Below are 24,573 nucleotides of genomic sequence, written 5' to 3'. Positions count from 1 at the left end.
GGGATGCCATGGTCAAATCTTTATCCATTAATACCGTGAGGCTCTTTACTTCTGGTTTGGGGATGAGGGCCATAGGAGATGATCCTAGAGCGATCACCCAGGCACGAGGGCCAGAGGAGATGATCCTAGAGCGATGGGTTATTTCCAATTACTATAGCCTCAGTTTTATCAGCGTTTAAGACAGCTGGTTGCCATCCACTTGTTCATCTGCTAAAGACAGATGGACAGTTTCTATGATGTACAGATCTTGCACAAATCCAAAGTAAACCTGACACACAATAAAGCAGAAGCTAAATGGGCTGTAATTATTACACCATTAAAACAAAAAAAACATTCATGCAGGGAAATACTTATTTGAAGTAAACGGTACAAAAATGTTTTCTTACCAAATACATGCAACTACACAATCCGCAGTTCTATTAATGCAGTGATTGCAAGTAGGAGTCGGCTCCAAGGGAATCAAAGGCTTTGCGGTAGATATGGAGACCTCTCAAGGGGCCTTCCACAGAATGTTGGTACCCATGGCCCTCATGGTTTCACCCACATACTTTAGCCATGCTAAATTTCGTGACCCAGGCCCATTGAGTATTTCTCCCTACCCTAGTCTGTGGGATTCCAATTCAGGAGTGGACCTGACCCTTCTCCAATATAGGATCTGTAAAACATCATCCCATTGGAGATTGGCCTGAGACTCCCACCCATCCTAAGAGGAAGTAGTGGGGTATTGACCGGGAGACCCAACAATTGTCGCAGGAAACTATTTTCTGCGACCCTGAGGCCTTCTAAGTCCTTGTGACCCCATACTTCTGCACCATACAGAGCAACCCCTCGGGCTTGATAGTTATAAAGTTGAATTGCAGGGGACATGGTTTTGCAGGCTCCTGGCTCTTCCCTTACCAGTTGGGTAAAAGTTCCCAGGGACAACCCTATCCACTTTTGCAGTAGTTTCTGACTGCTCTACTGTAAACAACCCCATAGTGCACTTTATCCTAAATCCAAGATGGGGAATATCTTCGCACCTTGTGCATAGCTTGTGTGCCTACCCAGATGTGTGGCCAGGGTAATAAGCAGTCACCTACTCTGTGGTCACTTACAACTGGTTTTATAGTTAGCTTGCCTCCCACTTTGTTTGTTGCCAGCCTGACTATGAAGAAAATCGCAGGGCCTCTTCAGGTGTCACCGCTCATTGACTTGGGACAGGGCAGGCCCCTTTAAAGTTAATTATGTTCCTGAGCCCACCCCAACTGGACTTCCTGACAGGGAAAGAAAGCACCTCCACACGCTCCTCCCAGGCCTTTGTCCCATCACTAGGAGCAGATTTCACACCTTCTTAAGGTCAAAATGTTGATTAGCGGGTGCTGGAGAGCTAATGTAAATTAGCCCAAAGAGCTTCAGGCAGAAAAAAGATAGTTTTCTAAAATTTCATTATTTACTAAAAAAAACACCTTTATCATTGAAACGGGCTCTTAATCAATGTTAGGCTACAATGGTAGGGCTGAAGCCATGTTTTCCCTGCCCACTTTGTGGCTGGCACAATAGATGCTGCAGTCCACAGTTGGCATTCATTTAACATAGAGGCGCTGGGTGCATTTCCTACACCATATTCTAGGGATGTATAGGCATGTTTAATGTGTCAGTTTGGAGTAAGCCAATATAACCAGGTTTAAAGGGGATCAGTGCACAGAATTTTTTGTCCAGCAGAAAGAAGGTCCAGAAAAAGGCAAAATATCTGGGGTGAGCATTCAGAAAAGGCAAATTTCCTACAAACTGGCTTAATGCATGTCCCCTTGGTTCAGGTGAGGTGCCTGGGGTGTTCACCATTACTCCCATTTATGATGGGAAGGACCTACTGTCGGATGTCTTGTCTCTGATGTTTAGTGCTGGTCATTGCTATGTAACAACATCTTTATAGATCTCTTTGGTGTAGTTCACAAATGCATCCTCCTCCACGCCTTTTAATCATGGGTCGCTCTTCAGTCCATTCCCATGTCTCCTCTGGCATTTAAAAAAAGAATGTTTTGGCATGAAACAAGACCTTGAGTCTGGCTTGGATATAGGACAAATAGAGGATATCTGATTTCGGTTTCAACTTCCTCTGCTGATGGACTGCCCTTGTGTTTTCCAGGACGATCCAGATGCGGTGAGATTTGTAATGAGTTGTGCACATAACTTCAATTACCTTTTCGTCTCTGTCCATATAATTCATTATAATTATTACTATAGATTTAGGTAGATCTATTGGTATGCTTGCAGCGTGCACTTTCAGTAATTAGGCACTAGGAAAGTTTAACCATCCAAATTATTCCTCTTAACCATGTTTCAATAAAACGTTGCGGGTGAGGCTGATCTACCCCTCTGAAAAAGCTAGGAGCCTGAAGAAGTATACCTCAGACCCTTTCAGCAGATCCTCTGCTCTCAGGTTCTCCTCTTCCCGTATTTGGTTCACTATGTTGGTAGCGACCAATATGGTGGTTTGGGCCACCATGCAACCTGTGCCAGGTTCTCACCACTATTTGGAGGTTTATTGTAACTTGATCTAAAGCACTCAAATCTGAAAAGGGATTTTAACTATTGGGCATGGTTTCCGATATATGAGACCTGTTATATTTATTAATTTCTAGTGAGTCAATTTATGAGGGTATTACACCTTCTGCTTTGAAAAACAGTCCAGTTACCCTATGCTAATTGAACTACAATAACCATTTGGGCATTGGCAGCTTCTAAGGATCCCTAAAGAAAGCTAGGGAGATTGGGGATGTAGCGACATGGGCTGAGCCAGGCCTCTTGAAATGCATGAATGACTTAATATGACCTGATTCTCGTTAGCTATGGTTCCCTTTCAGACACTGTTTCTGCTCGCTGTGGATGGCTCTGCTTGTGATATTACCTCAAGGTGCAGGAATTGTTGGTTGCCAAGGAGTTGTAAGATTTATTAAATAGATTATATGTTTATGGATTTTTAGAGTTCAAAATTAACAAAATATTCCGGAGTGTTCTGGATATACCGATATTTAAACAAATCCTAGTTTTTAATCCAGCAACAAACTAGCATTGGCTGGCGTAAATTTGGAAGCCTTTGGAAAAGTTTGTACAGGTTATTTCAACTGCTGTGGCCAGACTTGGGCCACCTATTCCGACATGGAGGTGATTGGGGGAGGGGGGGCTTGGGGTTGATTTGGACAGTTACCTGGTGAACAACCGCCATAGATATCAGTGAAGCGGTCCTGATGCAGGAGATGAAGATGCTTCGGGTGCTGTGCGGTCGACTATGGTCCTTTTGTGGTTATACCTGGGTCCACAGGTCCAGTGGGGCGACTTTAGCCACAGAGGTCAGGATACATCAATGTCTTCTTTGAGACCATAGAAGGCCAGCTGCGGCTGGGATACTGGTCATGGTGTACAGCGGTCCCAGCGAAACCCTTTGGTGGGGGCTGGTGTTCCTCTTGGGTGACCAATCTGGACTCTGACAGCACTCCTGGGTCCAACTGACTGGGTTGCAATTTTTGGCTGTCGAGGATCGGTCTCTTGGGGAGCGCAGCAGCAGCTAGCAGTGAATATTCTGCGGTGGTTACCAACTTGCCAGTGTGGGCTACTTCAGCAGTGCTGACCCTTGTGCAGGTTGCAGGGGGTCAGTCCACTGTTACTTTGAGTCACTCTGGCTGTGGCACGACCTTGCCAGGAGCCAGAGGCACTGTCCTCTTTTCTCTATCCGAAGTTGCAGCAGGTGCAGTCCAGCTGACAGTGCAGCCTCACTTTGTGCAGTCCAGTAGATGATGCAGCCTCTCTTTGTGCAGTGCAGGGGGCAGCAGGGCAGTCCTTGTCCCAGTTCCAACGTGATCTGAGGTGGAGGGTCACTGATTTGCAATATTTATTCCCAGAAAGTGCCATGGGGGGATAACGTGGTCAACAGCCAATGGGCTACCAGGTCACCTCCCTTTTGGTGACGACTATCCAGCTATGTGTGACATCTAGCAATCCCAAAGTTCACACGACTCCCCAGGCGGGTAGAATGCGGTCTATTGCCCAGTGCCCATGAGTGTACTGGACAACTGGGTCACAGAGTGGCAACTTTTTAAAAGATGCATTTCTTTAGTAGTGCCATTGAATTACACCTGGGTAGATTTAATGCCACGATTAATTTTATACCTTACAGTACCCAGCTACGTAATCTATTCATAAGGTAGATAGGCTGAGTGGGCTACCTGTAACCCTGTGTTAGCCAATGGAGATTTTGGTGTTCGCCCCCAATTTAAACTTCAGTGCCACCAAATACATTTTTTTCAGTGCTGCTGAGATGCAGTCATATTTTTCAGGCTGTAACGTACAGAAGGAAATTACTATGGAACAGTGCTAACAACCTATGGCTTTGGTCATTAACAGTGCATTTGTTTCTGGGCTTTTCCCCCCCTATGTTCACAGCTTATCAAGGGCTGTCAATCAGCATCTGAGTTCTTATAACCTAAAATATAACCTTCAGCTTCATCCACTGGAAGGATTATTTGCTGCATAAATTGTTTTGAGTCTAAACTTAAGAGACATTAGTGTGGACAAACCACCTCCTGTGCCCTGACCACCTACACCTATCTACCAGTCTGTTGTCATATGGCCGTTGGGGTCATTGTCGACATTGCTAAGTTAGCATGAGCTCTGCAGCCATGATGCTATTTTTGCGCACGTTACTACATGACTTTATTTTGCAATACTCTGTTTGTGCCTTTCACATGAAAAACGTCTGCTTTCTGCATTCTCTGCTAGGAGTTTAGTCTGAACACGGACTACAAGGTCGATAATCAATGCCCCTTGTTGTTCTGTTCTGGTCAGTCCCTAGCACATGCTACACAACTGCGGCTGCTGTAAACTCGTGATTTGATATTATGGGGATGCATGTTGGTTTAACACACACTTGGCTAGGGACCTTTCCAGGGGGAAGATCTATGCATTTCCTATGATATAAAACTACTATCCCGGCACTAAGGTATGTGGTCTGCTGACAAAGGCCAGAGATCTTCTTTTATATAAAAAAAAGTCTTCTTTCCAAGGGGAGGGTGGTTAGGCCTTACAGTCCTTTATTCACTGTCTATATATGCTGGCATCCCCTTTCACTGTCTATGGGCTTGCTACAATGCTAACTGTTTTAGATTTATGTGTTTTGCTGCTGGTAGTGGCTCGTATACTGCATTATAGAGCACTATAGTTAAAATAAATATTTTGAACTATAACTGTGACTGTCTATTCTTATTGTGGACAAGTTCGAGTGAGTGAGCGAAAGGGTACGTCTTGCTACTACGATTACTGAGAGAGTCGGGAGGGAGTGTTGTGTTCTGGGTTGTCTAATAATTTGTAGCTTCGTGATTATGTAGAGAACGAATGAGACACTATAGCTAATCGGTTCTGGGATTTTGGGTACTGAGGCGGTAGGAAGGCTTAGCCTCTACAAACCGAGGTCCTGTTTTCCTTCGCATAGTTCTGGGGATGTGGAGAATCCCTGCATACTGCCCTAGGAATCACTTTTACAACAGAAATTTGATATCTTTAAGATATAACCTCTTTAAGTTAAGTCTTTCTTGTTGCAAGGTCTGTTTGATAATCAAACATTGGCTGTAGCTTTAAAGTTGCTGTAGTTTTTTTTGTTTTGGTCTGTCTCAACACCTATGTATATGTTCTGTGGGTATCATATTGCTGCTCAGGACAAGCTACCAAAAGTGAGCATTGTTAAGCCCTTATGCTTATATAAAGTCATACATAATCATAGCTTGCATTATGAAAGTGTCTGCTCTCCCACATATCCCCCTGTGCCCAACACCAGTGCTTTCCAAGTATGTTATGGCTTTAACTTTGAATTGTCACAGTATGCTTTGTTCCGTTTCCTAATCCAAAACAAACTCTAAACTTGCCATTCTTAACTGAATAAATTACCCCCGAGGTGTTCAGTCGGGTACCTACCTGGTTTCTATGCGGCAACATGAGTGCTGTATTTTAGGAAACATAATCTTAGCTAGTAATGAAAATATGCATCTTGGTCATATTGTTAACTGTTCAGAAACTGGTTACGAAATTGCCAAAATTCACCCCATAAAGATCTGTACATCAACTCAGTATAATACTGAACTACATAAGGAATATAACACATTCATTACCTTAGACTTTCACTGTTGTCATATTCTCCTTCTATTATTACCTCAATAACTAGTTTTTCTTTAAGAGAGTTTAGGGAGTCGGCTCATAAACATTTCCAGCTGTATAGCCATTATGGTGGCATAAATTAGTTTATATGTGTTACTTACAGAAATAAGCAAAGTGTCTCCATATTCACTGACCTTGTTCTTCGGCTTCAGGATTAGGTTGATTCAAATAATTTTGATTTAGAACCTACCTTGAGGAAATTAGTATTAATTACAGAATAACCTGATGTCCTGTCAGCTTCACTTCTCACATTCTTTTGTGCTATGCCACCCATTCTGCAATAGGCACAGAGTATGTGAATTAGATGGCTTTGCTGAACATGGTGCTTTGACTATGTTTATCTGCTAGATCACAATCAGTCGAAAAATGTTGTTTATGTGATGGTAAGGTAATTCAAGGGGATAATGTGGCCTTTTGATCATGTCTTGAAAGGCACGAGCATAAATCTCAGTGGAGCTGGCCAACCCATTCATCTTTCTGATGTTTATGAATTGGGTACAATCAGGTTCAGCAATGTCATTTATGACGCTATGAACTCTGCCATAGAAAGTGCTCTACAATATTACTGAAGCATCACTTGGCAACTTATAGTTGTGAAATTTTACTACAGGCTTGACTTTTGTTGCTGTGAACTCAACATGTTTGCCATTGTTTGATTTTACAGAATAGTCTGGAACAGCTTATGCATGAAGACAGGAATAAAGCTCAGCGGTTACAGACTGAACTGGACGTCAGTGAACAAGTGCAAAGAGACTTTGTTAAGCTTTCTCAGACCTTGCAGGTAAAAAGTACTTTCTCTGCTTATTTCAACAATTAGATGTAACTTATTGTGTACATTTTCCCACTTATTTGTATTGACAAACTGATGTGCTTCTATAAAAGTCTGTCATTAGCATGGTTTTCTTTTCAGGTATTTCAAAATACGCACATTTAGCAATTTATTCTCAATGTAGTACCAAGCACTGGGCTTTTTTTTTAAAAACCTCATCTCCCTGTATGCAACTACAAACTTCTATACAATCTATGTTGGTATATTCAGAGGATAGCATGAAATATCTGAAAGAGACTGTAGTTATAGATTCCTTACCTTTAGAATTACCCACAAGGCGTCAGACTGGCTCCTGTGAATTTTTTTGTAGCGGTACCCCTGCGCGTCTGTAGGTGGCGTCGGTCGACTCCGCGTTCAGCGGCTCGGCCTCCGGGATGACGTCGCGGTGTCTACTTAGACGCCGCTCCTGTGCGCGGTCACCAGTCCTACTTTTTTGTCCAGCCAGCCTTGTCGTATTGGCTTCAAGCCCTGTGACTCCTGTCACAAGCTGATGTCAGCCTCTGGTGCCTGAAGCGCGACCACGACCCGAAGTCATGCTCCGACTGCCGGGCCATAAATCCGAAATCTTTGCAGGAGCATCCCGAAAGCTCTTGGAGGCCCGGCAGTCTGCTCCGTGTCGTTCGAGTTCTCGGTCGAGTGGAAGGTCTCGGGATAGGTCACTGAGCCACCACCCCTCATCCTCAAAGTCTTCGCACTCCTCGGGTAAGTTGAAGCGCAAGAAAAAGGCAAAGAAGCATTGTCGCTCTTCGTCTTATCCCCATCTGTTGGCCGACGCAATGCGGGATCCAGGGCGCTGTCGCTTTCCCGCTCCGTCATCAGAGCCCAGGCTTGGGACGGCTCCAGGCTTTCCTCCCTTTCTCGGAGCCGGAGCATCCCCTGCCCAGCTTGAGCTTTTTACGAAGCACTTCACAGCATTTTTGGGCAGCCCGACTCTGCTGGCATGCCTACCGGCCTCACAGACTTCGATGCCGGTGGCTCTGGCACCAGAGGGCCCCCGAGGACCCAGGCCTGGATCCGGATCAGCACCGGTCGACCTCACGGTACCTTCCTTGGCACCAATTCCAGTGACGATGCCCCCAACGCTGGTTGGGCCACCAATCGGCGTTGACCCCGGCCTCACCCCCGACTTGGACCCGGTACCGGACCGACGTCGCCTGGCATCGGTACTGACACCAAAGGGTGCTTTTGTACCACTGTTCATCCCTGGCGTTCCCTATCACCCTGAGTGGCAGCCAGAGGAGGTTTTGGAGGACTGGGAGGGGTCTATTGACCCTTTAGCTGACCAGCTTGAAGAGCCAGACTGGTGATAGGAGTTGGGTGATGCCAGTGGTTTGGATACCTCCCAGACCATGGAATGCTCTCACCCCCTACCGTGGCTTCGGAGGAGAGAGCTTCATACGCAGTGGTGTTGTGTAGGGCCGCTATGGCCCTGGGCCTCGAACTTCCTATGGTGGCAGTCAAGACTAACCTCCTGACAGAGGTGCTTCTGCCGGCAGCGTCCTCTTCGGAGCCCTTGCTGCCTTTTAATGAAGCCCTCACTGACATCCTTCTGGGGCTTAGAGCTGCAGTTGGTGAACACTGTTTGCCTCTTGGGCCTTAATACCCATACGGCGTGGGATATGGTTGCGCAAGTGCTGCTACCGTACCCGGAGGAGGCCCGGGCCGTTGTCACCTGCGCAGTCGATGTGGGTAGAAACGCAGCAAAGTTTACCATCCGGTGTGGGCTGGATTCCGCCGACTCTCTGGGCTGGACGGTTTCCGCGTTGATAGCCTTGAGGCACTACGCCTGGTAGAGGACGTCTGGTTTTTCCGGGGCTGTCCAATCCACCCTTTCAATCAATCAATCACAGCATTTATATAGCGCACTACTCACCCAAAGGGTCTCAAGGCGCTAGGGAGGGGGGGTCCGCTACTGCTCGAACAGCCAGGTCTTGAGTTGCTTCCTGAAGGCGAGGTGGTCCTGGGTCAGGCGGAGGTGGGTCGGGAGGGAGTTCCATGTCTTGGTGGCGAGGTAGGAGAAGGACCGTCCTCCTGTGGTGGCTCTTCGGATGCCGGGGACGGCGGCGAGGGTGTGACCGTTTGATCGAAGCTGGCGTTTGGGAGCGTAGAAGTTGAGGCGGCTGTTGAGGTATCCCGGGCCTTGGTTGTGTAGGGCTTTGTGTGCGTGGGTGAGGAGTCGGAAGGTGATTCTCTTGTTGACCGGGAGCCAGTGCAGGTCTCTCAGGTGTCCGGAGATGTGGCTGCGACGGGGGATGTCCAGGATGAGACGTGCTGAGGCGTTCTGGATCCGCTGAAGTCTCTTCTGGAGCTTGGCGGTGGTTCCGGCGTAGAGGGAGTTGCCGTAGTCCAGACGGCTGGTGACGAGGGCCTGGGTGACCGTCTTCCTGGTCTCGGTGGGGATCCACCGGAAGATCTTGCGTAGCATGCGCAGGATGTTGAAACACGGCGAGGAGACGGCGTTGACTTGTCTGGTCATAGAGAGGGATGAGTCCAGGATGAAGCCCAGGTTGCGTGCGTGGTCTGTTGGTTGGGGTGCGCTGCCCAGGGCGGGGGGCCACCAGGAGTCGTCCCAGGCGGAGGGTGAGGATCCCAGGATGAGGACTTCCGTCTTGTCCGAGTTCAGTTTCAGGCGGCTGTTCTTCATCCATTCGGCCACCTCTTTCATCCCTTCGTGTAGGTTGTCTCTGGCGGTGGCGGGGTCGTTGGTGAGGGAGAGGATCAGCTGGGTGTCGTCGGCGTAGGAGATGATGTTGAGGTTGTGCTGGCGTGCGATGTCTGCGAGGGGGCCCATGTAGATGTTGAAGAGGGTTGGACTGAGCGAGGAGCCCTGAGGGACGCCGCAGATGACTTCGGTGGCTTCCGATCTGAACGGAGGGAGGCGGACTCTCTGTGTCCTTCCGGCGAGGAAGGAGGTGATCCACTCCAGTGCCTTCTCCTGGACTCCGACGTTGCTGAGGCGCTGTATTAGGGTACGTGGCAGACCGTGTCGAAGGCCGCGGAGAGGTCTAGGAGGATGAGGGCCGCTGTTTCTCCGTTGTCGAGCAGGGCACGGATGTCATCGGTGGCTGCGATCAGGGCGGTCTCGGTGCTGTGGTTTGCCCGGAAGCCAGACTGCGAGGGGTCGAGGGATCCGTTCGTCTCGAGGAAGGTGGCCAGCTGCTTGTTGACGGTCTTCTCGATGACTTTAGCCGGAAACTGGAGCAGCGAGATGGGGCGGTAGTTCTTGAGGTCGGTGGGGTCGGCTGATGGCTTCTTGAGTAGGGCGCTGAGTTCGGCGTGCTTCCAGCTCTCCGGGAAGGTAGCGGTGTTGAAGGAGGTGTTGATGATGTCCCGCAGGTGGGGTGCGATGACAGCGTCGGCCTTGTTGAAGACGTGGTGAGGGCAGGGGTCGGTCGGAGATCCGGAGTGGATGGAGTTCATCGTGCGGATGGTGTCTTCGGTGTTGATCGGAGTCCAGGCGCGGAGGGTGGTGGTTTGGGGCGGGGGTTCGGTCGTGGCGTGCATCGGTTGAGTGCTGAAGCTGTTGTGTATGTCCGCGATCTTGTTGTGTAAGTAGGAGGCGAGGGAGTTGCAGAGGTCTTGCGAAGGGGTGATGTCGTTGTTTCCGGCGTTGGGGTTGGAGAGCTCTTTGACGATGTTGAAGAGTTCCTTGCTGTTGTGTGCGTTGTTGTCCAGTCGTTCCTTGAATGCGGTTTTCTTGGTGGCGCGGATGAGTTGGTGGTGCTTTCGGGTGGCGAGCTTGAGGGCCGCCATGTTGTCCGGAGTTGGGTCTCTGGCCAGGTTCTCTCGAGGGCTCGGCAGTTCTTCTTGGAGTTCTTGAGTTCGTCGGTGATCCATGGGGCTTTCTTGCTGCCGGGTCTGCTAGGCGGGGTCCTCAGGGGGGCGAGGTCGTCTGCGCAGTCGCTGATCCACTTGGTGAGGTTGGTGGCCGCCTGGCTTGGGTTCGGTGTGCTGGTGGGGGGGTTCATGCTCAGGGAGGTCGCGAGTTGGTCGGCTGTGATCTTGTTCCAGCTTCTGCGTGCAACCTGTTGCTGGTGGTGGTGGATCGTGGTCCTTCTGAAGCTGAAGTGGACGCAGCTGTGGTCCGTCCAGTGGAGTCCGGTGGCGTGGCTGAAGGCGATGTCCTTGCTGGATGAGAAGACGGGGTCGAGTGTGTGTCCGGCGTAGTGGGTGGGGGTGGTCACCAGCTGCTTGAGTCCCAGGTTTGCGAGGTTGTCCAGCAGGGTGGTGGTGTTGCGGTCGTTGTTGTTCTCCAGGTGGAAGTTGAGGTCCCCGAGGAGGATGTAGTCAGCGGAGGGAAGGGCGTGCGGGGTGATGAAGTCGGCGATGTCCTCGCTGAATTGTGTGCGTGGTCCCGGGGTCTGTAGATGAGGGTGCCTCTGAGGGTGGTCTTGGGGTTGATGTGGACCTGGAAGTGAAGGTGCTCGGCGGGTGCGAGGGTGTCGTCGGTGTTGGTCTTAATGCGGATGGTGTTCCTGTGGATGATGGCGATGCCTCCTCCTGTGTTGTTGATGCGGTCCCTTCGGATGATCTTGTAGCCGTCTGGGATGGCGATGGCGATGTCGGGCGCTGAAGAGGCGTTCATCCAGGGTTCCGTGAAGAAGGCGACGTCTGGGGCTGTGGAGTCGAGCAGGTTCCAAATCTAGATGGCGTGTCTGTGGACGGAGCGGGTGTTGAGCAAGATGCATTTCAGGTGGCTGTTGCTGTTGCTCGTCTTGGTCTTGGTCGGTGCTGGTGTAGTGGAGGTCTGGATGCAGGTGAACTTGCAGGAGTTGCAGCAGAAGGGTCCGTGGGTGCGTCTCGGGGTGGCTTGGTAGCATCCCGGTGTTCTTCCGGCGTTGAGTGCGTAGAGTTCGGTGGCGTCGTAGGTCCGGCGGGTGGGCTGGGGTCTGCGGGGGCCAGGGGTCCTAGCGCTGGGCGCGGTACAGGCGCGGACGGGCGCAGACGGGCTTACCTTTGGCGCACCTTCGGCGCTCATTCGGTGCTCCCGCTGCGCGCGTCCGCTGCGCGGTCGCTGAGGGGGCGTCATAAGTAGGAGCCGTGAGGGAGGGTCGGGCGGGAGGACCAATGGGAGAGGAGGGGAGGCGGAGCTCCGGGTCAGCGGCGGCGGGAAGCACGGAGGTGACCGGGGCAGCGGGGCCGGTGAGGAGCGGGGGCAGAGGCGGCAAGCTGCGGGCAGAAGGCGAGCCCGAGGAAGATGCGGAGGGCAGCGGCGTGGGGGAGGTGAGCCCTTTGATGGCAGTCGCCTGTTCTGTGCACTCAAGCTCATCAAGTATTCTAGGGCTACGCCAGATCCTTGGGCCTCGCGGCAACCTCTCAAACCACGCAGTCTGTCTTTCGACCCTTTCGTGGCTACGGAGGGGTGCCCCACCACGTTCCACCCAATTGAGCCACAGGGCCATGCAAGCTACCCAGTCAATGCGTGGGCGCAGATGCGGGACCCAGGGACACAGGTCTGGGGGCCAGCGGGTGGGCAGGTCCACCCATACTCATCCGCAGCAGCTTCCAAACCTTCCTAATCCGACCTTTCAGGGCAAACAGAGGCTAGTGGGTGGCAGGGTATGCCATCATCTCCCCCACTGGCAAAACATCACGTCAGACAGGTGGGTTTTGCAGATAGTCCAAAGGAGCTACTCCCTCCCCTTCGAGACTACCCTTCCCTCCATGCCACCAGCATTCCATTGCATGTCCGAAGATCACTTGGCCCTTCTCTGCCAGGAAATTGCAGCTCTCTTATGCCAAGGGAGCTATTGAACGGGTTACTCTGCCAGAAGTAGGTCGTGGTTGCTATTCCCACTACTTTCTGGTACCCAAGATGGACAAAGGTCTGCGTCCTATCTTAGACCTCGGGGCCCTCAACCGCTTTCTCCGGAAGGAGAAGTTCAAAATGCTCACGTTGGCTCAGGTCCTATCTGCCCTCGATTTTAGAGACTGGATGGTAGCGTTGGACTTGCAGGACGCCTATTTCCACATCCCCGTCCTGCCAGCCCACAGGCGTCACCTACACAAGCATTTTCAGTTTACTGTGCTCCCTTTTGGCCTTTCCATTACCCCTCGGGTGTTCACAAAAGTGATGGTGGTGGTTGCAGCTCATCTGGGCAGAGCAGGGGTTCCAGTCTTCCCCTATACTGACGACTGCCTGTTGATGGCGGGCTCGCCCCAGGCTGCGACTCCCATGTCCAAGCTACGGCGGACTTCGTGCATTCGCTGGGGTTCCCTATCAACGTGCCGAAGTCTCACCTGATTCCCTCTCAGAAGCTCCTTTACATCAGGGCAGTTCTGGATACAGCGCAGTTTCGGGCTTATCCTCAGATATTTGGGCTATGATATCGATGTTTCAGCCTTTATCCCGGATTTCGGTGACAATTACCCTGAGGCTGCTGGGCCTCATGGCCTCCTGCATCCTGCTGGTGGATTATGCCAGATGGCATATGTGGGCTCTTCAGTGGGACCTGAAGTTCCAGTGGGCACAGCATCAGGTGAATCATTCCGATGTCATCCAGATCTCGGAGGGGACTGCACATTAGTTGCAGTGGTGGCTCTCGAACCAGGATTGAGTCAACAGCAGATCCCTCTCCCTTCCCCAACCAGAGTTCATAGTGGTGACAGATGCATCACTCCTGAGATGGGGCTGCCACATGGGAGAGGCGGACATCCGGGGTCTATGGTCTCCGGCAGAGTCTGGGCTCCACATCAACCTTGTGGACTTTCGGGTGATCTGTCTTGCACTGAAGGCATTCTTTCCTTCTCTCAAAAGAAGCGTAGTGCAGGTGTTCACGGGCAACCCCACCGCCATGTGGTACTGCAACAAACAGGACGGGGTGGGGTCGTGGACCTTATGTCAAGAGGCCGTTCACCTTTGGACATGGCTGGAACATCAGGTGGTTCAACACCTGGCAGGCTCCCTGAACGCCAGGGCGGACAAACTCAGCCACTGTGCATGATGGATCACAAATGGCGTCTTCACTTGGAGGTGGTGCAAGGTCTCTTTCAGCAGTGGGCAGAGCCTTGGTTAGATCTGTTCACCACCGAAAAGAGAACTGCATTGTCAGCAGTTCTGCGCGTTGGAGTTTACAAGGCGGCACTGGCTCGGCAAAATTTTTCGTCGCGAGTGGAGTTGCGGCCTCCTGTATGCTTTCCACCTGTATCACTTCTACCCAGAGTGCTGAAGAAGATCAAGCGCGACCGGGCCGAAGTCATTCTTGTGGCTCTGGACTGGGCACGAAAAGTCTGCTACCCCGATCATACTGCCTCTTCGGGAGGATGTTCTGTCGCAGCAGCAGGGGACTGTCCTTCACCGAACCTGTCCAGCCTCAACCTCCTTGCGTGGAGATTGAGCAGCGACAGTTGACAGCTTTCGACCTTCCTCCCAAAGTCTGGAACGTTATCTTGGCGGCAAGGCGGCCCTCAACTAAAATGGTATTTGCATCTAGAAAGAACAAATCTGTGGCATGGTGCACAGCAAAGGCTGTGGATCCCATTTCCGCCCCTCTTTAAGAGGTTCTCCTCTTCATTCTTCTTCGGCCCAGCAGGGCTCTGCTCTGGGCACCCTTAAAGGCGATCTTTTGGCCATTTCAGCTTTTCTCTGCCTTCCTGATCAGCCTTCTCTTTTCAAGTCCGAAATTGTAAATAGATTTCTGAAGGGCATTACTCATCGGTTTCCTCCTTCTTTCGTAATGCACCAATGGGACTTGAATCTTGTCCTAACTTATCTTATGTGTGCTCCCTTCGAGCCACTACATAATTGTCCTCTTTGTCTTCTGACTTCAAAGACTGCTTTTCTGCTTGCCATCACCTCTGCCCGCAGCGTGAGTGAGCTTCAGGCTCTATTCTTCAAGCCTTCCTTTCTTGCTGTTCATTCGGACAAAGTGGTCCTTCGCACTAGGCCCTCTTTTCTATCCAAGGTGGTACATCTTTCCACATAGGTCAGACCATCACATTGCCCACCTTCTTCCTCCCTCCGCAGCCTTCCAAATAGGAGAGACTCCACCACCTGGACCCAAAATGTGCGCTGTCCTTCCACCTTGACCACACTAAAGATTTCCGGGTGGACGATCAACTCTACATGGGTTATGTGGGCGGTAAGGAAGGTCGAGCCGTGTGCAAACGTACCATTCCTCGATGGGTTGTCCTATGCATCAAAATCTGCTATTCTTTGGCAAAAAAGGAACCTCCAGTAGGACTGCGCGCCCACTCCACCAGGGCGACGGCAGACACTACTGCTTTGTGCTTGGAGTTCTGCTGATTGACATCTGCCAGGCAGCCATTTGGTTATGCCTGCATACGTTCACAAAACATTACTGTCTGGACAGCCAAGTCCAGAGAGACCGCTTTTTCGGCTATTCTGTTCTCCAGGACTTGCTGGTGTGATTTTAGTTTGCGCAAGGGCGTAGCTAGAGCTTCTGGCGCCCGGGGCTATCCCTCAGATTGCCGCCCCTGGACGGGGGGCTGGGGAAAAAGGACAGCGAGCAGCGGGGTGGATTGGCAGGGTTCAAGTTACGCCACTCCTTACTCCACTGCAGGTGAAAGCAAAGGTCGGAGCGGAGGTGCTGTGTGGGTCCACCCACAATTTTCACAGTGTGAACGCAGTCCACCCTGCCAAGAAGTTGGGCCACACAGAAATATGCTGAACGTGTCCCGGTGTCATTTTCTGACTCCTGGATACGTTCAGCAGCACCTGCACATTGTCTGCTTTTCATTCCCATCAGCAACGTGCTGGAAGCGAGGGGGGGCTTTTTTATGTTCACCTCCAGCTGGGCCAGAGATAAAGGTAGAGTTAAGGGGCCATTAGGCCTCCTTTTGATGGAGTGGCCTGGAACCTTACACAATGTAAATGCAACAGAGGGAAACAAAAGCACACAGCTTGTTATCTCTTCACAGGTGCTTAAGAGAGGCATGCGTTTGACTTTATTAGGTCCCTTTATGTAAGTGCATGAACTGTAAGAATGTCATATGTGTTGGTCTGTCCCAGTATTTACACACAATTTAAATAGCACTATTTTCATGCAAGTGTGTAAATCAGTGTACAAGATGTATTGCATGAGTCAGTGAGGGTTAAAAGGTGCAGCAGTCACATATCCTACATAGCTCACTGTGCAATAGTAAAAGGCTTACTATCTAATTATGAGCTGCAAGTAACGAAAGGATCTGTGTTCAAAGCAGTAACCCACATACCTTGCTACATAAAAAAAACATTCTATCACTTGCATATTACATGATGTCCTTTGCAAGCACATTAACCTTCTATACTACTTCGAGTCAGATCTGGGAGTACACAAAACAGAAATCTCTCCAAGAAATACTTTAACCACCTGGGTGAGCTCACCAATTATTATTCCATGATATATAATGGGCACCTCTGCAGCAGATGTCTTTCCCCCTAAAAATATTACAAAACGGAGACTTTGCAAACAATTAAGCATAAAAGATCAACCAACATGCTTCTCCTTGCTGCCAATTTCTTTGAGGCAGGCTTTTAGAAAATGTGTAAAATTAGTTGAGGCATCAGGATTGCGCCACTTTTTTTAGCACAACCCCAAAGCGAAATCTAATTTGTTAAATCTCATAATACGCTCAAATGCCCTCATGATATGTGATGTCACTTACTGTGATGCCACGTGTGAGGTCATGCATTGTGACATCACAGGCTGTGATGGCACAGACTATGATGTTACTTGCAAACTGACTAACTAGGTTAGTCCCCCCCACATAATGGAGCTGTAGGAAAGTCCATAGCGTAAAAAAATACAATTTACATATTTTTCCCAACAGTGCAGGCAGTTTCATGTTTTCTCATCCACCACATGCATTCCAAAAAGGCCTGCCCGCGCCCTTGCCTCTGGGTAACTTCGTGTGGTGTCAGCCAGCACTGCAGTCCAGCAGTCATTCGAGACTCCTTTGAAAAGCACCACCACCGACCCACCTGTGGCCCCCAGGTCAAAACTAGAGATCCTTCCAACTGTCAGTGTCACCCATATCCAGTGATACCTTAAACTGACAGCCGCCCTTAAGTTAAGTTCCTACTGCTGCTGTATAGAACAGAGGAATAATTCAAATGTAATTAATTTTCACTTACCTTATTTAGGCTGTCAGTGTCATAGCTGCCAAGGTTTCAGCTTTCTATGTGTGACATTATCAGGATTTCAGTGTAATAATGAGTGACATTTCAAGGACTAGGAGTGACACTTTCTTTTATCAAGGGTCTGCCCTTCTCAGGCTGCTTGCAAAGTGCACCAATTCGTTCATCCACATATATCCCAACCATCTTTTCTTCCTCCCTCCCTTCATGTACGACTATCGCTCAATTCCCCATGTGTCATCATTCCCGGTCCACACCCACAACCCACTCTTTCTGAAACATCTAGGTTACCTACTGTTTATACAAACGTCCTGAGCCCTTCGCATTACTGCCTCTCTGAACTTTTCACTTTCAACTCATTTTATTTATTCCACTATGACTCTAGCACGAACCCATATTTCCCCCTCTCGGTGTGTTCCTTTTCATTACAAACAACGTTTCAGATTTTCCCGTACCTGCCGTGCGTTCTAACAGCTTTGCATTTCCACACTCGTTCCAAACCGTGATGACTGCCTCATTCTTCCTGCATCTTAACAACTCATCTACCCTTCCCTCCTTTCTCCCGATTGGCCCGATGCTCAATGTTTCCCGCCGTTACACCTTCATACTCATTAGACAAACTCAGTTTCCCAGAATACAATTCACTGGTAAAACTTTTAACTAAATATTACAGTCGTGTACTAAACAACCATGGTGATTATCATTAATAAGCCGTTTAATCACAATTAATACATGAATATCCATGTTTTCTGCCTTTCAACTCCAATGTCTGTAATGCACTGCGTTCTTCCACCGGCGTTATGGATTCTTAGGCATACTCTCATCTTCCCATGTTCTCCATTTTAAACAGTGGGTACTATCCCGGAGTAGTCTCATGACGGAATAGCTATGCACTATTGCCAGCAAGGACTCTTATTTTATGCCCCTCTTTACCTTCAAGCACACACTTACTTGAAGGAAATTGTAGCTGTGGCCATCTCGAGAGCAGCTCCATTTCATGAGTTGCCGGCCGCCTGCCTTGCCTCTCTCTCCCTGTAGTATCCGGCTGCCCACATCAGGCTCGCTCTAGCTGGCAGGCTCAGTTCCACGGGTAATCATGGTGGTGGGACAGGCTGGGTCATCGGGCGCATGTGAAGCAGTGAGCCATTTCCGAGTTCAGCTGCTGCCCAACTGAACGAAAGTGAAAGCAGTGACTCTCGAGTCGACTCGAGGAGTCACTGTAGTAGCGCGTGGGTTGGCCAAACAAAGATTCCCAGTGCCGTCATTGGTAGTGACTTTGCGATGCAAGATTGACGGCCCTGGGAATCACATAAGCATTACGGCGCACCAGCACCGCACCACCACTAAGCTAGGCGGTGCAGGTTTAAGTTGCATTTTATTTTCAAAAATACGTGCGAGCACTGGCTGCTCAGCAACAACCGCCACAAATGTGCCTGCCGCCTCCAAAATTGTGCTGCCTGGGGCGGACCGCCCCCCTCGCCCCCCCCCTAGCTATGCGGGTGGTTTGCAGACCTAGCTCTGGGGATGGCATGACTGGGGATCAATTCTAAAGGTAGGGAATCTATAACTACAGTCTCTTTGAGATGAACAAGTTACTTACCTTCGGTAACGGTTTATCTGTAAGAGACATATGTAGTTATAGATTCCTTACCGCCCCACCCATCCTCCCCGTTCTGCGAACTGACTTCTAGGGATAGGAACTCCCCTACAGGGCCGTAGTTATGTGCACCATTGATCAGTGTCTTGCATGGCTCTGCACTTCTGGCGTGGAAAGTCGTGACAGAACGGGTTGTATGATGTTACAACGCATTCCGTTGCAATGCATGCCTTCACCAGGCATGCATTACAATGCGAATGCCACCACCACGCATAACCTTTACCACGAAAATGCCTTAACCATGCATATTTATACAACGATTGTCGTTGTAAAACCATGCATGTTAATGGCATATTCTTGGTAAAGGTGATCTCTGAAACCGTTTTTCAAATTCCCCTCCCCTGAACCCTATACATTTACCTCTTTGCTACTTATCCCCCTCATCCCTTACATTTGTAATTTCTTAAACTAAAATCCCCCCTACCTCTCTGTCCTTTCCTCTCTAATCTCCTCCGATCTGCTTCGCACGTTCTAAAGAAGAAGCAGAAGTGTCTTTCCGTTTCCTCTAACAACGCCGATTGCCTCCAAATTGCGACGGAAACAGGTGCGTTTTTTTGGGGGGCGGGGGGGAGAACCCACCTTTTTAAATTGCAAGGTTTTTTGGGGGAGAGGGGGGTAGACCCCCCCCAACCCCTCTTTTTTAATTTTACCTTTAGCACACATGCCTTTACTACGTATCTCGTAGTAAAGGTATGCGTGGTAAAGGCTATTCGGGGTAACCACGCATGCTTTGTAATGCATACGTGGAAACGGCCGCGTTGTAGTGGCCGTTTCCCGTCAGAACTGATGTCAGCTCGGAGGGGGCGCGTCTAAGTAGACACCGCAAAGTCATCCCGGCAACCACAACTCCAACAACGGGCGCAGAGTTGACTGGCGCCACCTATTGACGCAAAGGGGTAATGCTACGAAAACATTCTCTGGATCCAGTCTGACGCCTGGGGGTAATTCTAAGGGTAAGGAATCTATAACTACATATGGTTCTTACAGATACATTGTTACCGGAGGTAAGTAACTTGTTCAAGACAGATGTAGGAAAGTTAGATCTGCTTTCATGGTTACCACCACTTTTTGCTGGTGTTATACTGTTTTCCGACTAGTCTGACTGGGATACTGCTATTCACGGCCCCAGTCACTGTGCTTCTTTCCTAAATTTGACAATGGTAAGTACTTTGGTACCTTCCCAATTGGCTAATGGTGTTCCCTTCTAAGTCCTTAGTATATGGTACTAAGGTACCCAGGGCATATGTACACCGGGGGCCTCTCATGGGCTGCGGCATGTATTGTTCCACCCATGAGAGACCACTCAAACTGTGACTACAGGCATGCCATTGCAGCCTGTGTAAGTTGTTGTTAGCAGACAGCAACTAGATAGGGTTTTGACCTTCTATAAGTTGGTGTTAGCACCACTTACAACAGATGTACGTTTTCTTATATCTGACGGTCACTGCACTTAAAACCTATAAGTCAACTCTACGATAGGCCTTTCAACCCTGAAGGCAGGATGCTAGGTATTAAGTGTGAGGGGCCCTGCATGAGCAGGACACCCCCTACAAACCCCGAAGTAGATTCCCCAGACTTTGTATGTGCGGTCAGCCATTTAATACATATTGTGGACATCAAGTCAATCACAAGATGTCCAACTATATATTGGCTGCATGAAACTGGTCATGTTTGGTATGAAACATGTTGGAATCCTACCCCAACATAGATTCCAGTGTTTGATATAGGATCCCATGTACTGGGGGCTCCCCTGGGTTGCCCCCCTGTATTCCCAGTCCAGTCTTTCAGGGTCTAACAGCAAGCCAGTGCTGCTGCCGACCACAGACCCAATTCTGCCTTCCTGCCGCTGAGCCAAGCTTGAGCAGGGGAAGGTAGAACGATAGGTTTCCTGTTGCAGGGAGATGTGACCACCTCCCCAGACAGGACTTGGTGTATTAGGCTGGGGTGGAGCCGCTTGCTAGTGCCACCAGACTGCTTTGAGGGACACATTTGGTGCCCTGCTTGCATACTACAGTTGGAACCAGTTTATGGAGCCTTAGGCTCCCACTCTGGCGGGAAACTAGACAAAGGAAATGGGAGTATCCTCCCCTCTGTCCAGCCCCTCCTCTGGGAGGGAACCTTGAATCGTCCCAACCCTTTCGCTGGGGTTCTTAAGGGCTTACCTGTGGGTGGCTCTTCAGAGTCATCGTGGGACAAGATTCAAACCTGAAACCACTTCAACTTCTACCATCTGGGCACTTTGGACTTTGTTTGACTTCGCCTAGCAACTGTGACTGCACCAATGAAGACTCCTGCTGCTCCTGGTCTCGTCATCCTGCCAGTCTTCTTCATCGTCTGTGTCTGTGCTTCATTCAGGTTCATCACCAGGCCTGTGGGCAATCAAAGACACCCAAAGGAATCTCCCTTGAAGTGAAGGAGTCACTCCCCTGTGTTAGCAGGCACTGCAACCAAACTGGCCGGTCTGCTGCTCCTAACGTCCTACGGACCCCGAAAGGCTCAGCAACACAGGTGGTGGTTCTGCAACTCCCTTGAGGCCTGCACTGTCATCTCAGCAAGTTTGAGGCCAGTATCCCTCATCGGAACCGCTGGAACAGCTCCCCTGTGCACTGCGTCGACTTGCTGTTGCCAAGGCTTTTTGGCTCTGTTCTCCAGAGATCTTCAGGCTAGAAGGAGCTCCAGCCTCCAGCAGCTCTTCCTACCAAGGTCTTTGTCCTCATAGCATCCTCTGCACCGTGGGCATGCATCTTTGGTGAGCTGCTCCGTGTCCTCTTGCGACTCCTGTTCCTTCGGCCTGTGGGTCCTCTAAAGAGTCTTCTTTAGCTCCAGTGGGCTTCACTGCTTGCTAGGGGCCTGCTCTGACTCTCCTGCAATTGGTGAGTCCCTTGGACCTTGCTGATCCCAACATTGCTTCTTTTTCGTTTACCACGTCTGTTGCTGCTGCCTAGGCTTGTTGGTGCTCCAGTTGGACACCGACCCCCTGGTTCTTGACTCCCGACATGGGACAGCTCGTAAACGACTCCTAGTCTTCCACAGTATTGTCTGGTCCTCACAGCTGCAGCGACACAGTCACCTTCATCACTCCTGCATCTTCCTTCATCTGAGGTCATCAGTCTTCCGTGCCTCCTGGTCACCCCCGGGTGGCATAGACTCTGTCCCCTCTGCTTGCAGGTACTCTTCTTCAAGAATCCATCCTTATATTCCACCTGACGCTTTCACCTTCTTCGCCAGCGGCATCTTTCCTGAAGTCCTCCATTGTGGTCTACAGCGGTTTCTGACCTCACTTCGCACCTATGGTTGTTGTTGGTATCCTGGTTCCTGGGGTATCCAAGGTCGGGGTGACTCTCCAACCTTCAGTATTCCACATGGTTTCTTCAGGGTCTACTGGGAAGGGTCCTTCTTCTTAAAAACTGCAACTGTGACCTTCCCATTGACTTGCATTGAGTACGTGGCTGTGTTTCCACTCTGCACACAGCCTCCGTGGAGTTCCTGAGTACTTACCTGGGGTGTGTTCCCAGGTCTTCTGAGTCTTCTGTTCCAAGTCCCAACTTTGGTCGCAGTTCGCATTTCACTTCTTTAGTATATGGTTTGGTCACCCCCTGGAGACCACTGTGTATTTGGGCTCAATTACATGTTTCACATTTGAAATATTGTGTGTATGGTGTTGATATCTCCGGGTAGGAGATATACCAATGTGTTAGTGAGTGTGTGTATAATAAATATATTTATTTTTATAACTACACTGTGTGGTTCTTTTTCGTTTTACCTACACCATATGATTAGTTCTGGTAAAACAAGCTGCTTAACACTCCTTCTGGACTAAGCCTGGAGGCTGCTCTCCACGGCTACCAATTAAGGAGCTTTCTATGGTTGTCTAAGACCACTAAAATTACAGTAAGGGTCACCTGGAGTAGTACAGGGAGCTTCACTTAAATAAGTGTGCACCATATACTAAGCCAGTCTCCTACAAAAGGTGTCTCTGTAACCTCTTTATTTGCAAAGTTAATTAACACCATAGCAAACATGCACAATGCATTTGTAAGAAATTGATATTAGTTGAGTGGGTGGACCCTTTTCAGCACATCTATGCCCTGTGCGTTACTAAATACTTATATATACGTAATATCTGTTTCCATGTGGCGTTCCCGAGCACTTACTGTGTCTTCTTTTCACTTGCAGGTGCAGTTGGAGAAGATCCGACAAGCAGATTCCTTAGAGAGAATACGTGTGATTTTGAATGACACAAACCTGACTGACATTAATCATCTGCCTGAAACATGACACCCTAGCCGCAGCCCTCAAGAACTGTTCGGGGTTTTTAACTCTCATCTTTAGCACAATATTAACTATTATTTAACTCTAACTGAAAGAGTAAATGCTGCAAGATGCATAAAGGGATCAACGACTATTAGGCTAGATGGAAGGGCGGCGAGAAGCGTAGAATTTGTAGTGAGGGGAGTCTGATTGCTGCGGTGTGGAACCCCTTCCTGAAGGGAACACTAAAGGTGGAATGTCCTCTGTCTGAAAACTGTCTCTCTCCTATTGAAGCTTGCGCGTTTATTTGGCCAGCTTCTTCAAATATATCCATTCGTAATCGGATATCTTTCAGCTGCTGCTAACAGAATATCTCTGTTAAACAAGAGATGTGGTTAATGTACCTGTTTGGTTTAAGTTAGTTGTACTGTGTTTAGCCAGCGGTCAGTCAAAGCCATGTGTAGTATACTGTACGAATATTTTATATTAAAATAATCTGAACATATTAACAAGCCATCAATCTTATTTCTGGCTGTAGTTAAGAGATATTGCATGGCTGTCTTGCCTTGGACATTTCTGGGAGCCATCTTAATACTTCTCTGGGTTGTATTATTTATTCATCAAAGCAGCCCATGTAAACTAATCTAAGAAAGGACATATAATTATGATTGAAGTTAAAATATTCACACATTTTTTGTATTTAGATATTAATATGAATCAGTGTTTTGAAATTGTACGGTATGTGTTTGTATATACTGTAAAAACGGCACACTTTATGTTTTTGGCTGTTAATGAAGAATATTATGATGGTTTGTTTAGTAAACTGTAATTCTTCAACAGTGGTAAATGTGGTCACTGCTTAAGCTGCAAATGCTAGATCAACTGAAAAACTCATCCGCTAGGTCTCAACATTGCCATACTGGATATCAGTTGAGCAAGAGGGGCTTGGGATACTAACACCGCCTGTTCGTGTAACGGGGATTTTGGAAGTTCATCTTATATCTACCCGAAGTGGTGTTGCTTCTAAGCTAGTGGAAAATTCACATGATTAACAGCAGCTCCGTGGATACATATAGGAGTACATAATTTAGTCCTTACAAAGCAGCTCTTTCCCTATGCTCGCAAGCAATTTCCAGATCTCCCATTAGATCACTTAGCAAGGAAGATTAACATGACCCTTAACCTCCACTGGGCGTAAAAGAAGGGGTCATTATGCCTATCATTAACCATAAGATCACAAGGAAACTAACAAAATAAGGGTCCTATAATGTTTCCTAAACATTTCAAGCCGAAATGTCTACCCATCAGAGTACTGCCTCTAAGGAAAATATGCATTGTTTAATTAGTGGTTCAGTATTCCTGTTAGATCTCCTCCGGCACCAGATCGGAGCCTGCGCACTAGTAGGTGGCACCATTGGCCTATATCATGACTTCATCCCTTCTTCGAAAATGATGACACAGAAATACACATCGGCTCCACCTCATGCATTGATGTCAGTCCCTCTTATCCCATGCTCTTGCACATGGATCCATACCTGTGTTCCCAATATTTGTTGGATTTTACAGAATTCTATG

At 49.0% G+C, this 24,573-nt stretch overlaps 1 protein-coding gene across 2 annotated transcripts in view; it reads left to right on the top strand.

The window, feature by feature from the left end:
* Nucleotides 1-23,835, top strand: part of RABEP1 (rabaptin, RAB GTPase binding effector protein 1) — a 919,122-nt gene extending 895,287 nt beyond the window's left edge. For both annotated transcript variants that reach the window (XM_078679701.1, XM_078679700.1), the window contains 2 exons: nucleotides 6,848-6,964; nucleotides 22,924-23,835. In XM_078679701.1, coding sequence (XP_078535827.1) covers nucleotides 6,848-6,964; nucleotides 22,924-23,025 — 219 coding nt within the window. In that variant the 3' untranslated portion in view covers nucleotides 23,026-23,835. The remainder of the gene's footprint in view (nucleotides 1-6,847; nucleotides 6,965-22,923) is intronic.
* The last annotated feature ends 738 nt before the right edge of the window (nucleotides 23,836-24,573 follow it).

The sequence above is a fragment of the Lissotriton helveticus genome, chromosome 3_1, assembly GCF_964261635.1.
Source record: "Lissotriton helveticus chromosome 3_1, aLisHel1.1, whole genome shotgun sequence".
Taxonomy (NCBI): domain Eukaryota; kingdom Metazoa; phylum Chordata; class Amphibia; order Caudata; family Salamandridae; genus Lissotriton; species Lissotriton helveticus.
This window is presented reverse-complemented; position numbering and strand designations above follow the sequence as displayed.